Source organism: Zosterops lateralis (assembly GCF_965231275.1).
Source record: "Zosterops lateralis genome assembly, chromosome: 1".
NCBI classification, from domain to species: domain Eukaryota; kingdom Metazoa; phylum Chordata; class Aves; order Passeriformes; family Zosteropidae; genus Zosterops; species Zosterops lateralis.
In genome coordinates, this window is record NC_139762.1 from 86,913,415 (window position 1) to 86,929,699 (window position 16,285).

The window sequence follows — 16,285 nt, forward strand, 5'->3', positions numbered from 1 at the left end:
TTGACAACATTTATACTGATTTATATTGGAGAGTAAAATTCTTTATTTACATGGTTCCCTCTCCTTTTTCCTATCAACAAGTTAACCTGTAAGGGGAAGACGAGCACTTCAGTAATTCACTGCTACTGAAAGTGGCAATTCATTGTCTCCTAATACCAGCTGGGCAGTCCCACCTCTTCTGCACAACAGCTTCAACATTCATCCAGCCAGCTCAAGCTCCCTAAGCTCATAAAAAAAACTACCTGTAATTCAGTTATGGCAAAACAGACCCACAGAAATATGACAAGCACCAACAGAGCAATAGAAGCATATGTCAGAAGTGGAAAAAGCAAGAAGAGCTTCCCACTGTAGAAGATAGCAAAGCTGTTGGAATGATTTAGTCTTCCTTGGAATGTTGCCCCAACACCTCAACATCCAACAGCAAACACATTTCCCACCTGCTTCATGTGCCTTCTCAGGCACATGGTGTGATTCCTGGCCTCTGTGCAGGGCCAGGAGTGGGACTTCAGCGATCCTTCCAACTCAGGATATCCCATGATTTTATGAACCACCCCACAAGTCAACACAACAGTGAAGAGACTGAGAAGATGAACCAACAGTTACTTCTTTTGATATATGCCCTGCCAACATTTTTCAGTCTTTAACAAGTCAGCACCTACAAAACTGAGTGTCTGAACTCCTTCCTTTCCTAATTGTAGCTCTACCCTCTCCCCTGGCCACTTTGAAATTATGTTTTTCCCCTGGCTGCTCTTTCCCACTTGGAAATCATACAGCAATATTTTTAAGAGATTGGTCTATTTGGGGCAGATTTTAACTGAGATTTACATTTAAAATTGTTTGATGGAACTACAGATCTAATTCAAATTGCTTTCTATTTTCAGTCTCAGTGTTTTGAGAAAAAAAAAAAAAAAGCCAAACTACCTCATCAGTTCCCTTTAATATTTTAAAACAAAATTTTCATTTGGAAAGAGAGATTATCGTTAATTTTTCTCAAAATAAAAAATCATTTAAAACATTGACAAATCATTTACACAGCACTTTTGCAAACTTTTAAAACAGCGCTGCAGAGCAAAGATGGCTTAAAGAGGTGATCTTATGACACCAGTTCACTATTTCTACATCTCCCTCCTCAGTGGTGATGCAGGCTGACAAAGGAAAATGAACCTACCACAAAAGCCAAGCAGAAGAGTGTTGGACTTCAAAAATGAAGTAACACAAGGCATTACATGCACTGCTAAAAGCCAAACTGTGTTTGTCTTAAAAAAAAAAAACAGTGTTTTCTTCATCTGCCTCTTCAATTGAAAATGGTTTTCTAACCAATATACAAAATAATAAGGAGGCAGGTGACAAATCATGAAAATGTCATTTTGACTCCAGTTTCCAGAAGTAAAATTAATTTAATGTAGCTTTACCACATTTTCATTAGTACAAAAGAGGAAACATCCCATAATGTGCAGAGTCCAGCAGAATAAGAATGTGTAACTGCCTGTCCTTCTAGCATGGAGACAGCCTTTATCAAACATGTAAGAAAATACCCAACTAATCACACCTGTAAGACTATTTTTCACCTCAGACCAAAGAAAACCACCTCCTCCCTTTACTTAGGAAGCCTTCATTTACCTAAAGCAGGTTCTAAGTGAACACAAGTAAGTTCTTCTATGTCCCAGGTCCCAAGGACTAGAACAGTGTGCTCATTCCATTCCTTCTGGATCTCCCAAACATGACATATATCCATGTTGGTACTTCTGGCATTAAAACACAGACTACTAAACCACATGAAACAGAAACATGGTGTTTAGTGAGATCACCCCTTTTTGAAGGGATCAAAGTATGAACTTATAACTAGAATCCTGGGGCAAGGGGGGAACTGACCATCAAAATCAACACTTCCACACACAGGCTAAAAATTATTTTCAATGTATCCTGCAACATTTCTGACACTGAACTTAAGAAAAAAAAAATAATCTTAGATATCCAGAAGACTGCAGCAATAGATGTTGAGAATACTTCTCCTTTAGTTCACTTTTCTTTCTTAATACAAAAGCTATTTATGAGAAACTCGTAATAAAAATGCCGTTCAGAAATCAAATATATCAAGATTCTCTTGCAAAAAGAGGTTTCCCAGAGCACATCAAATTATTTCCCTGCAGACAGAGCAGCACTCCTCTGATATACTTCATGGTAACACTTTTGCAAGAGATGGCTCCTCAACATACACACTTTCTTCACCTTTTACTTTTATTATATAGAGCACAGTTAAAATCTTGCTGGACAGCTCCATAATGATCATTCCTTTTCAGAGGTGCTGGAAAAAGAAACATTGTGTTCAACCAATACATATAAATACCAATAAATAACTAATATTATATAGCATATATCATTAGGCTAGTGTCAGCTTTGAGGCTGTAGTTCCTGCATATAAATCAGAACAAGCTCCTCAGCCTCTCCAAGAAAGGTATTTCACTGCAGGCTCTTCCAACAGAGAGGGGGTGTGGGAAAAGCAACAATAGAAAACACTATCAACATCCTGGACTTCCCTACCTTTCCCCATCTTGTTTTCAAATAGGCCACATGTGGCCTCTACACAGTTTATCTCTACCCAAGCAAAGTTGTGAAAACAAACCCAAATCTGTGGGTTTGGTAAGATGTATTTACAGTCAGTATTTGGCTTTATGATTTATAAGCCAGGATACCACAATAATAAAGGATTATAAATAGCAAAAAGAATACTTAAGAGCTTGTTCAGATGTTTGTTTTGGTTTTGGGTTTGTTTTTTTTTTATGGTGGGCAAGTTTTAGAAACCTTCAAGCCCACTTTAAGAAGAAAGGAGAGAAAAAAAAAAAAGCCCACCTACCCTAAACCCTCAAAGAAATAGAAATTGTATGCATATTAAAAATCAGAACTGTGTCCTTTCCTTTACTGCCCCATCAGGTGAACTCAAAAAAACATTTTGCCCCCACAGGTGATATTCAATAGGACTGTGGAAGGCAAACATCTCAGAGCATGGGACCCAAAGCGTTTCCCAGGAAGGATGTTTGGAGAATTTCAGTCTGCAAGGGCTGCCTGGGGACAGCTGGCATTTAGTGCCAACACAAACAGAGGTTTCCTTGGTGGATAACTTTCACAGAATCCCTGATGGGGAGCAGACAGTACACCAGCCAAAACAGGTAACATGTACTGTGACAATATTCCAATACAGCAGTCACAGCAATGGTGGGCAATGGCATTTCCAGATCTGCCCAGCACCCTGGTGAGGATAACATTGATTAAGTGCTCCAACTGCATGGAAACCCCCAGAATAACATGAATTGTGCCCAGTACAGTCAGAGATATAAAAATACACTGACACACATGTGACTACACAGTTGTGATCCTGACCAATAACCTGTGACAAACCAAGGAAGAAAGACTGGCCAGAGAGAAAGATTTTGGCAGCCCTGTAATCAAGTTAACAACAGAATTCTACTCATTATGATTACATCAAATTTAATTTACTAAGATGAACCTCAGAGCCAACATAGAGCAGCTGTATAATTCTTTACATCTACTGGGGTCTGCCAACTATCTATTTTCCAAATAAATACGAGCACGTAAATTCTTCTTCTAAAAAAAGAATATAATGAATAGCTGGCATTGGATATATATTAACCTAAGTGCAAAACATCAGCCTAAAGTAGTTTGAACTCCTGCCATAAAGCAAAAGAATTTGGTTTTTAGATACAGTGCTGGTCACAGGCATGGTTCCTGCAAAACTAGTGAAACTGCTGCAGCCCAAAGGCATGTAGGACTACATTCAGTCCACTATGGAACAAATTCCCATCCTTTCCAAGAAAAAACTACAGAAAAAAACATTCACCTTCCCTATAACATGAAACTGCTGTTTGTGCAGGGCCCTCTGCATCAGAACTCTGCAAATAACCAAGAGAAGGCTGGAGTCAGAACAAGGAACTCATCTGGAATTTTTAACCAGCTTCTAATTTAAGGTCCAGCAGCCAACTACATTTTTTGAGCAAGTTTCTTCAAAGATTATAAAGCCTGAAGGGAAAGAAAAGGAGACCGTGGGAATATGATGCTTGTAGATTAGCCTAAGATCTTGAACTTGTTCTCCAAATGCAGTGTTTTGCAATCAGCTATCAAACAATCCAATCACAGAGGTACCCAAATTCCTGAACTGCAGGTGTGACTTAAGAACCAGGGAGCGGAACACAGGCACTTCTGAATCTTGACTCATCAATGCCATGAATGACTTTACCAGGTTTGAGGACAGCAGGACAGGAAAGCTCTGTAACATACTGGTGCCAAGACACACCTTACAATGTCACTGTCACACACCATTACCACATTTGAAGAACTTCCTTTTTTTCTAGAACGTAAGAGGAGAACTTCTGTCTCAGTATCCTGACCTAGCAGATACCATCAAAATATCTTTAGTTAGAGAATAACAAATCATTATTCCAAATCCTCATAATTCTAACGATAGGCATCCATTCACTTCTCTAGTACAGGAGAGGGAATCAGAAAGGGAGAAGACAATCATGCATACAGAAGGAACTATGGAGCATTTAGAGCCCAGGGAAGAGTATAACGGAGAAACCAACTCGTAATATCCCAAATTTCCCTGCAGCTAACAAGCAGAATATATGCATGCAAATAGAGTCCTGCAATACAACACAGCAATCAAAGGGCTTTAAAGTGCTTAACAGAAGTTGAAACTGACACTATTAACTGATCCAGCTCAGGGCTCTCAGCTGCATGAATAAAACTAAATTATCCTGCTACAGCTCTGAGATAATACACACCAAGGAACTGCAAAATTCAAAAAACTGGACTAAGGAAACACTGCAAAGTGTTCAGGTGATGCCAGACTGAGCTGGAGTTATTCACAAAGGAAAACTCACAATTTTTTTCTCCTATAAGACCCTAGAAAGGGACACAGAAAGCTTGCTTAGAAAGAAACTGGTTTGCTTAAGGAACTCTGTGATAGTTACATTGACACAAACTCAAAATCTTCCCAAGAAATTCAAGTCTGAAGAGTTGTGGGAGCTTACTATGTTTTGTGCAGTTAAAACCCTACCACAGGTCAATGAACACAAGTGTTAGACCAGAAACACCAGTGCCAACCAGAAGGATCAGAGACTGCTAAACAAGGTTGTACTGAGCAAGCACAGACATCTAGCAGTGCATTACAGCCATACTTATAAGTGCAAGTAAGTGCAGCTTCCTTCAGCACCCTTATATTTACAGTGTTAAGTATGGCTTAGTTAACAAACTTTTAATAAAAACCTGGACTTAGCCAGGTCAGTTAGTGCAGCAATATTATAGATTTGTTAAAAATAAAACAAAGAGGTCAGTGCAAAGTTTTTAAAATAATCTTAAGCTTACTAAGCAAACTGAGTGGCAACAAGTCAAAGCTTCCCATTAGTAACAAGCCATGCTTTATTTCTGTTACTACTCAGCTGAAAGTAAACATGGTAGTATCTCGCCTCTTTATAAAGAGAGAATATATCTCTGTCTACTCAGTCCTAATTATACTTCTGAGGACAAAACAGACCAGAAACACATTTCCTCTGACATCTTCCAGCACCAAATAAAGTCAAGAAAATCTTTTCCTCCAGTGTTTACTTTCAAGAGACCGAACACATTCTCCTGTCTATTCTATTCACACTAGAGGCAGTCTGTCAAAATATTCTCTGTCAGCCCATTCAGGAACACTGTTACCTAGGGAAAGGGCATACTTTGTTTAAAAAATAGAGCAGCTTTTGAAAAGTCTTTGACACTAAGAAATCCGAGTATGCCAATTGTACACCAGTATTTAACAAGAGCACAACTTAGTGATCTGATCTTTCACATACCCCTTTGCTTCTGCTGTGCATTGTTTTTTGTATTTTCAGTTTACAACTAACAAAGTGTAAAAGGGTTCTGCCAGAAGTTCTAACCATCCTACCTATCCACCGGAACAGAGGGAAAAGCAGTCTCCCAGGACTTGTAGTAACATTTGTAAGTTAAACAGCTTTACTTTTTAACATTCAAACTGCGTTCGCACTGTTTGATACCGTAAGAAGAAAAAGAAAATCCTACAGAGTACACTTGGAAGAAAAGCCTTAAGGCGCCTTCCCCCACCGCGGGCCACTTGTGGAGCCGCGCTGCTATTTCACAACACTCTAACACACACCTCAGATCTCAACAAACCTCGATGTTTGCCCAAGAACTCGCCTGAATCACCTCTGAGGTAAGAGCATCTCCAGAAGCGGGGCATGCCTAAGCGCGGCGGCGGGACACCGACACACACACACAGTTACACACACAGTTACACACACAGTTACACACACAGTTACACACACAGTTACACACACAGTTACACACACAGTTACACACACAGACACAGTCACAGTCCCTCACTCACCCACTGGCTGCTGAAGTAGTCGAGCCCCTGGCAGATGAGGCGGCCGGCCTGCGCCAGCAGCACCTGCACGCCCAGGGAGCTGCCCACGCAGTAGAGCCCGTAGAGCAGCGGGCCCCCGGCGCCCAGCAGCAGCAGGAGCCTTCGCCGCCGCAGCACCTGCTCGCCCAGCGCCTCCACGCCGTAGTTGGCGAAGCAGATGGGCAGGAGCAGCGCGGCCAGCAGCACCGGGGTGCGGGAGCGGTGCAGGCGGCCGAGCCAGCGCCGCCCCAGCGCCGTCAGCGAGGTCTTGAAGGGGTGCAGGAAGGTGCCGCAGAGCACGGCCCAGAGCAGCGGCCGCAGGAACGCCTCCAGGATGAAGTACACCAGCACGGCGGCGCCGCAGCACAGCCCCGCGAACAGCAGCGCCCCGGTGTTGTAGAAGGCCTGCTTGATCGGCTTCTCCAGCCGCGGCAGCGACATCCCCGCCGCCCCGCCCGGGCCGCCCAGCGGCAGCCTGGGCACGGCCGCGCCGGGGGAGCCGCCCGCCCGCCGCTCTGGCCCCGGCGAGCCCGGAGGGGCCGCGGCGGGACCCGCATCCGGAGCCGCATCCGGAGCCGCGGCGGGAGCGGCCTCGGGAGCGGCGGGCCCGGCGCTGTCAGCCATGGCGGCACGGAGCGGAGCGGAGCGGGGCCGGGCGGCGGTGCCCCAGGGCGCGCAGGGCCCCGGGCTGTGCTGGTGCCTCCGCCCGCTCCGGGCGTGCGCCCAGCCCGGCGGGAAAGGGGCGGCGCCGGCCGGGAAGCGAGCTGGGAAATGTAGTTCTGCTCCGGGAGAGCGGCGGCCGCGCTCTCCAGCCACCCACACCCCGCCCCGGCAGGAGCTGTGCGGGGCCTGACCCCGCCCGGGCCCCGCCGAGGCCGCCCAGCCCTGCAGGACCTTGGCTGAGCAAGAAGGCCAAAAGGCTGGAGCGGGAAGAGCCAAGCAACTCCTGGAGCCACCTCAGCCCCAGCCCAGAAGTGCAGCCCCGTCCTGCCTCGCTGGACACCCTCCTCTCCCTACTGCCGCTCCAGTCTCGGGGAGCGGGACACATTTGGAGTGTCATTGCGTGGTGGAGAGCAAGACTGGTTAGGCCAGCTGGAGGATTTTGTCTTGTCTGAACATGTTCTGGCAACAAAGTATTTTACAAGGAAGCATCTGCTCTTTTACTGGCATTCAGGCCCACTGGAGAAGTAGTTGTTCCATCTGGTTTTTTAGACCTGACATTTATGACACTGTGTAGCGTCAAATGCTATTTGCATATAATCTAGAGAGGAGCTGATTTCCTGCAGCTGGCATACACCGAACCCCTGAGTCCAGGCATGGAGGCACCTGCTAACATTTTACAGGGGGACTAAATGCACCTGTAATAAACACACTTGCTCTAAGCAAGTTTTGCAAGGGCTGAAATCCATGACATTTGAACTGGCTCAATGCTGGCAGTGTGCTTCACAATTTTCCTTCCATGGCTTAAGACAACTCTTCAGCTGGTACTAAAGCTATTGGTAATGCTGCCATAAAACCCTAAGAGGGATCTTCCTCTTTCTTTTAAAGGAGGTAGAGCATATCCTCTGCCATAATGAAGAAGTCACATACCACTTAACATATAAAAAGTGCACATTATATATATAAAAGGAGGAAAATACTCAAATTCCTGTATTTTTTAGAATTTACATGCAAGTTTACCCTGTGTAACTTCCCGTTAGATTTGAGTCCAGGAGGACTTTAGTGGAGCATTTCTTTCACGATGGAGATGTTAAAAAGCTGTAATTATCCTGAGTTGTCAATTGTCTTTAACTTATGCAGTGGAAATACACCTATTCATACCTAGCTTTTAAATGCAGTGGAATACCAAGGCAATGGCTAGATGAGACATATCCTTATCATAATACCAAGGGTGAAAGGTAGAGGTTTTTCCACACACTTCCTGTGACTATGTTTCAGCCTGAAGCTGTAGGTGGGGCTGGGCTCAAGCCAGTTTTTAAGGTTTGGCACTGTAGTCCTGACTTGTCTCTGCAAAGCCTTTCCTGCCAGTTACACAGAACCTCACACTGGTAAAGGTTCATCTGAGCTCCTGCAGCTCCTTGTTTTCCCTTTGCTGAATAGATCACATGTAGGTTCAACAAAGTACTTTAATTTTATGCCAAGAAATCACTAGCAAACCTACAGACACTGTTTGATCCTGATGATGATGAGGCATTACAGGCAATTTGTCCATAGGAGAAGCTTTTATTGAACCTTAAACTGATACTGTCACTCACAGCTCTTTGATCAGATAGATCTGCCTCCTGGCAGGGTGCTGAAGTAGGTAACAGGAATGCATCCTTACCTGAACTTTTCTCTTTAGTTCAGAGGCCAAACTCTAATGGCTAATTACAATACCTTTACTGCATAAAAGTTCAATTAGCAAGTGTCAATTAAGAATTACACAGGGGGAGAGTGGAGAGTTCTAATCCTTCTGATAGCTAAATGGAGATGCCAACAAATCGAATAGGCACATCCTTATTCCTTTGATTTTTTGTAACAGACTCAGTCAGCCATGTTCTGCAGGAACAGAAATTAATGTCACCTCCTTGAATAAAGTATAAATACTGATTTACACAAGCCAAGGATCTGATCCTTACTGTTTAAACTTTTCCTTCCAATTATGTTTTTCACTATCCATTATAAACAACTAAACATATTAGAAAGGGGGAAAAACCCCAACAAAGCAATAAAAGATTTCTAATTCATGTATCACCACAACAGGATCAATTAAAAACAGGGACATGACCCATAAATGTCAGAAAACAATCTCTCAACCTCTTTGACAGCTGAAGGAGGATGTATGATCTCCACAAGGAGGATATATGATCTCCACAAGACACACCCAGCCTCTAAAGCTTAATTCCAGAAGAGATTTCAAATAGCAACTTAACAGCTGGCTTTGTCTAAGATTTGAAATGTTAAGAGATTTTAGATTAGATGCTCATTTAGGTATAACTTGCATTGATGCATTTAATTTAGGCATTTTTGTGGTCAAAGATAAGTAGCACACCTCAGGCTCCTATACTGCCAGAATTTGTACAACAGTCTCTTTGTATTTTTCCTATTAGGAATTTCAAGGTTGAAGAGGGCAGCAAAGGAATGCTTTTACATCGGTGGAGAAAATATGTATGCACCTAAAAAATACATGTGATAGGTACTGACAGTCTTTGGTGCTCTCCTATGTAGAGGAAAGTATAAAACTAGGTATTAATTAGTAAAAGAGTAACTTGTAACTTGTCTGCTTCTGCAGTAGCACTCATGATTTTGTGCTCTGAACTGATGCCTTTTGAGCCTATTTCAAGAGGTCAGAGACACCCCTAACTCCTTTTTCACTCAATGTCCAGTCACTTCAGAACAAAGTTCCAAGCTGTCTTCCACACGATACTGAGATACTGGACACTGAGGCAGCCATAAAGCAGAGGAGATAGACAATGCCAGGAACTGCAAGTTAATCATTATTTATAACCAAAATAACCACATGGAGCTATGAAATAAGTCCAGAACGAAGCCACAAGGTGTCAGCACTGGCCTGTGTATTTAAAAAATAATTATCTCTGCATGAGAGGCTTTATTTGTTTTAACCTGTGTTACTGAACATTTGTGAACATTCAGTTGAGGTTAATTTCACTTCATAAATTCACCTCAGTTTAAAGTAATACCATCTTCAGAACAATGAAAAATACTCAATCTTAACTATTACAGTTTCACTAGTACCAGAAGCACAGAAAAAAAAAAAAGTTAATGATTTAAGATGTAAACTTTGCACCTTTAGGTCATCTGCATATACCTTTTATTTTGGGCTAACAAAAAATATTCTTTTATGCAGCTCAACTGTTAAGATGAGAAGGCTTCAAATTAAATGTCATTTATGAAATATTGGTGAAAATAAAATGAAAACCAATCCTTGGGAACACCATGTCTGATTCCACCCAGTGAGTATACCCTGACTTTACTGCAGAAACAACTTAGTTCAACATTTCAGTTAAAGTGTACAAAATTATCAGCAGAGTGAAGCTTGAATGATTCACACAGAAGGCTGTAAATCTTGTTCAGTTAACAAGGGGAATTAAATACATGGTTGTAAGGCAGAGCAGTCAAGAGCACCGACACAAAAATGTTCAGTCACTGGAAAAAGCATACAAAACAGCACCAGTAGGACCTGTGGATGGACAAAATCTAGAGTACTATCTTGCAGGGTTGTCCCACATGATAGCTGTGTGCACAGAACAGGAGCTGGATATACAGAGACCTGAGTAACAAAAGAATGTTTGGGATTCATCAGGTTTGTGACCAATTCCTCACCAATCCATCAGCAGTCATGTACTCCAAGACAAACAGAATATAATTTAAATCTATTCAAATCTATCTGGTATATTTAAATACCTCTATTGATCATGATGGCTTGGACAGTGCACAAGTAGCTGACACACAGAAGAATCATCCTTTCTTGCAGCCTGAAGCTACAGGCTTGCAATAGTACTACAAACACAACAAGCAGATCACACAGCGTAAGAGCAATACATTTCTTGTTGCCCTGAGCCAACTCTTCTTCCCAGTCCACCAGTAAGGAGCTAAAATACCTCCTCAAACCTGAGAGATCTTAGAAATTGAAGCATCCCTGTTTGAGAGACTTCCACTAGTGCTTTTGCTTGCTGAGTATCATGGTACTTCCTCCTCTCTGTTGCCAATTTTTAATATAGTTTTATTTTCTTCTTATCTGCAAAAGCCTGTTCTGGCTGCTTCAGAAGCCATTCTGGCCAAGGAACAAGGCAGTGGTGACAGTAGATAAATACCCAAATTTGTAATATTGCAACTTGATCTTATTTGTATCAAATAGGTTACAAAAACACAGCACAAAGGCCACCACAGGAACCTCTAAATTCTACACACTTCTAGCAATTGACAATGTGGTTAATACTTGGCTAAAATAGAGGTGATCACATTTACTTACAGCTTCATTGTGATTCACATAGTGGGGGGGGGGGGGGGGGGGGAAGGTAGCCTTCTCACATCCGTTAATGACTGAAATGGAATTAGGCTAATAAATTCAAGACCATGGCAAAGGAATTAATTATTAATATAAGCATCAGCAGAGACTTCTTTAACCTCATGGAGACTTTTCCCCCCTCTGTAAATGCCATACCACACATTTTCTTAGACTAAAAAGGCATTTATTGCAACAGTATTATAAATATCATTGTCTGTCACTGTCAAATAGCTAACAAGGCTCACTTGAACACCAACATTTAGTATAAAACAAACGTTACAAAGCAATACTTTAGGGCATGCACTGATTGTAAAGTAGTCCCGTAGGTCACTGTAATTTCATTATTCACTCAGTGTTATTTTTGCTGAAAAGACTAGAGCACAAACACAAAAGTTTGGCAAATTCTTCTGGACTACAAAACCTCCATTCTGCACTCCAACCAAAAGCTCATTTGACTTCACACGGCTGCTGGGTATTGGCATACAGAATGAAGCCTGGCATAGAGAATGCAGAACACCACTTAACACTATAGTTACAAGTCTCTTATTTGTATGTTTTATCTGTATATTAGTCTTGACAACGCTGAATAAAGTCCAAAGGTAGAGATGGCATTTCAGGTTCAACCACTACACTTCATGTAATATGAAACAAGTGGCAAGAGTTCACACAGTCACGACAGACCGCTTATTTGCAAAGAGGTTAAAGCAAACCATATATAAGTAGGATATATAAATCAAAAATACCAACACATACCAGGCATCGGTTACAACTGAAACAGAATTCAATATGCTAATAAAAAATATCTGCCTCAATAAATGCTGGGGACATCACACACAAATGTCAAGGTCCCACAAATTCATTTTTCTACTGAGTTAATAGGTGTGAAATCTCATCTTTGAATCTTTGTCAAGACTTGAATCATAATTCCAGCTTTAAAAAATTCTATTGTGGTAGTTATTGATATTTCAATACTTATCATTTGTTTCATATCACCAAGGGTAAAATACTGAAAAAGAACCCACTGCTTTCTATGTAAGCAGTCAAGTATTTCAGGAGCAAACACAATATTCTGAAGTTAAATAACTAACAAGATTTTTTTTTTTCCCCTCCTAGGTTTAACTGTGGCATCTGTGCTTCCTTTCCTATTACCCTAATACTCTATATGACAGCATTCTTTTGACTTACTGAACTTAGTCTTGTTTCAGCTTGTATGGAAAAAATAAGTGAAAATAACACTGTAATACGTTTAAGACCATAAGGCTATTTTTTGTACTGAAGAAAGAAGGTGTGTGTATAAGAACTGCAAACATAATCCCCATATAACTAATATCTCAGTTTCATAGTTTTTTTTCCTCACAGATTATTCTGTCTCCCCAAAATCAGCTAGGAGACAGGGAACATGTAAGGTTCTGTGTTTTGTCTTATCTCCAGAACAGAATTTACCCTTTTGTTTTTAGACTCTCTTGTATAACCTTGTAAAAATTCTCAGACTTTACATGAACACACAAATACCTTCAGCTAAATCACTTTGCCTAAACACTAATTCTGTGAAGAATACTTTTCATTATCTAAACCTTACAGATCACTGTTGTGAAAAATCAGCAGGAATATTTTTATTCCTTAGCACAAAACCTAAGTGAATTTTTCATTTATATTGTCTTCTACCAATACCACCATAGGAAATTGAACTGAATGACATCAAAACTAAGAGAGATATGAAGCTAAATAATGAGCTACCATAAAATTTTCGCTTCCCTGAGTAAGCATTGAAACCATAACAGATTTCCAGCTGCTCAGCACTTCTGAAAAATCCAATTACTTCTTCAAAAATGCAAATATGAATTTAAGAATCATTTAGAAACAGCTCAGAAAAGTACTGGTAATTCTGTAATGCCCTAATCCATAAAGAGTACAACACCTCCACAGAAAATATCTTAAGAATGCCACATGAAAGTTCATCTTGTAAGGACATTCCTAATTAGCCTCCAACTGCAGATCAGAACAAACCTATGTGGAGCAGCAGCCGTTTTAAGATACAGGTTGTGAAGTCCCAACATCACATTGGTTTGGAAGAACATTCCTACTTAGCTAAGGAACACAGAAAGTGGGTGAAAGCATCAGTCGTGAATGACTATGGAACCATGCCAGGGGAAGTTCCGATGGGACCTTAGGAAAAGGTTCTTCTCTACGAGGGGGCCCAGTCACTGGAACATGCTTTGCAGGGAAGTTCAAGGAGCCTCTGGATGATGCTCTGATTCATATGGGTTAGTTTTAGGCAGTCCTGTGAAGAGCACCATGTTTGTAGCACTCTAAGATCATTATGGAACCCTTAAGGGTCCCTTCCAACCTGAGATAGTCTACAAGTTGTATTAAAAACACTTAGTAATCCAAGGGGGAAAAAAAAATCTGTCCCTTTCTTTACAGCAGATTCATTGCTATTGCCAAGTCATAGCACAGATTTTTAAAGCAAGTAATGTCTTTTAAGTCTGCATTTTCACACCTATCAAATCCACAAGCTGCACACATCCTCTCTGACATTTCAAAATTGCACTGCTTTTGCCTCACTATCTGAGCTCAAATTAGGTAAGTTAAATAACTACGTTTAAGCATATATAATTTTATCAAACCTACTGTGAAATTAGAAAAAAAAAAAAGTTACCAAAGTGATTCTTTCATATTAATAAAAAATGTTTAGAAAAGGAAGGCTTACCTAGATCTTACTTTGCGTTTGTGAAAATCAGACACCTTGATATACAAATTGCATATAAATAACTAGATAAGAAAAATAATGTGAAAAGTTGGCATATGGTTAAAAAAAATTATTTTCTTTTTTAATAATTTTTGTGCACAGGGACTTGACATTTTCTTTAAAACCTTCCAGTTAGATCCCTATCTATCCTGAGCAGGTTGAGAGAGAGCTGCCCAAACTGCTAGAGAAACAGTGATAATGAAATTTTAATTAGAGGAGCTAAGGTACAAAGCTGTTGAGATTTAGAGCTCCAATCTTTTGATACTCGGTCTGCAGCCAGCAGGGAGTACCTGCTCCCTGGCCATTCTACAAACTGAGCAGGTACTCCCTGCTGCAGCCAACTGCTGCTGTTGCCTCTGGGGTCTTGCTGGGTTTTTGTACCTCTGAAGGCCAGATCTTACTTGGAGCTTGACAGCAGAGGACACCTTGTGGCATGGTCTGACCTGATGCCCACCCACATCATGCCTTGAATAGCTGGGACCTGCCTAAACCAAAATGTCTTTCAAGTCAGACTCTATTCCTTCCCAACCCTATATCAAGTAATATTTGCTTGGATAAAGAGTGCCAGATGGGCACTGCCACATGTAAATTTATACAAAAATAGAAAGTTTACCAAAACTATTAGCCCTTCCTTGTCATTTGTCCTTACTACCAGTCTCTCCATTCTTCTCTTCGAAGCTGTTTGGAGCCACCAATGCCTCACTCTGCAGCATTCAAGCAAACTGCTTTGCCAGTTCCATTACTGGCAAATTCATTTGAAAAGGATCATACCAATTCATGTAAGCTATGCACATCCTCAGCTCCATGAAGCACTGAAACACTGTAATATTTAAAAGTATATTTTTAATTCTATCATAAATCTAAGGCTCTATGCGAAGTCATATTTTGTATAAAACACTAACACAATAGTTACTTTTGAAAATTACTGGTATTAGACCTTTTGTAATTCTCTGAAATACATATTTCCTTCTTGTTAGGTCTATTACCAAATACTTTGCTTTGGGGAAATTATTCGGAGAATGTTAAAACAAGAAGAGGGTGGGAGGAAGTACACCTGCTACACAACAGTGTGCCAAACCAATGAAACCACAGAGTCACAAAATGCTATTTAAATGCTAATGAAGTTACATAATTTGCATATAAACTTTAATTCTGCCTCTGGAGTACTGGAGGGTGCAAAGTTCCAATGAACTCAGAAAAGACCTGAAAGACTAGAGGGTCTGTTCTCTAAACTGAAATAATTTTCTTTTTTTGTAAGTGTCTGATACATTGGAGGAATGAGAAAGAGAGATGAGAAGATTTAAAAAAAAAAAAAAAAAAAAAAGGAAGACCTGTGTCCTTCCTTAAACTTATACCAGTTATATTATTTATAGCAGTAACTAAGAGGTAACTGCATAGCTATTTAGTATGTAGAGGCAGTTGCAGGGCTCTTTTTTTGGTTCAGACCCAGAATACGGTGCCCCACGTGAGCATCAAGACCACAGCCTGGGTGCCACGTTGATGGGCACCACACACATTATCTAATCCCTGTGCTGAAGATTGGGAAGTCAGTGCCAAACACAGCTTCAACATCATTTAACCCAAACTGGAGGTTTCTTCAGATTAGGAAGGCCACAAGTGTTTATTTTTTTACTATCCAAGTATTGCAAAACCCATCAAGACAAACAAGAAGGCCACAGGGGGAGCACAAACTTTTCTCATCAATATGTTCTCCTTCAAAACCAGAATATTTCCCTTATAATAATAGAAGACAGCATCACCCATTATCCAATGACATTACCAAATCAGCTAGGTGTTGTTTTGGGTTTTATTTGGTTTTGTTTTTTTTTTTTTTTTTTTGAGGGGAGAAATCAATTAGCATCCCACCTATACCTTAAAAACCCAGTTATTTGATATCAGCAGTGAAAAAAAAAAAATGCAAAAACTAATCTTTCTAATTAGTAACCACAGTCAAATTTCCAAAGAATACCATGCTCTAAATATGCCCTTTCTAAACTCAATGCCTCTGTATTAAGTCACTCTGCAGCAAGAAATTCTTAAAATTAAAGCACTTAGGAAATGTGTTCTTTAACAGCTGTTTGGTAGTAATCACACTAAAGAAACAAAA

The 16,285-nt window shown here is 40.8% G+C and overlaps 1 protein-coding gene across 2 annotated transcripts in view; it reads right to left on the reverse strand.

The window, feature by feature from the left end:
- The window catches only part of TMEM245 (transmembrane protein 245), a 73,521-nt gene extending 66,458 nt beyond the window's left edge, over positions 1-7,063 (reverse strand). For both annotated transcript variants that reach the window (XM_083860426.1, XM_083860425.1), the window contains exon 1: positions 6,404-7,063. In XM_083860426.1, coding sequence (XP_083716552.1) covers positions 6,404-7,045 — 642 coding nt within the window. In that variant the 5' untranslated portion in view covers positions 7,046-7,063. The remainder of the gene's footprint in view (positions 1-6,403) is intronic.
- Between the last annotated feature and the right edge of the window lie 9,222 nt (positions 7,064-16,285).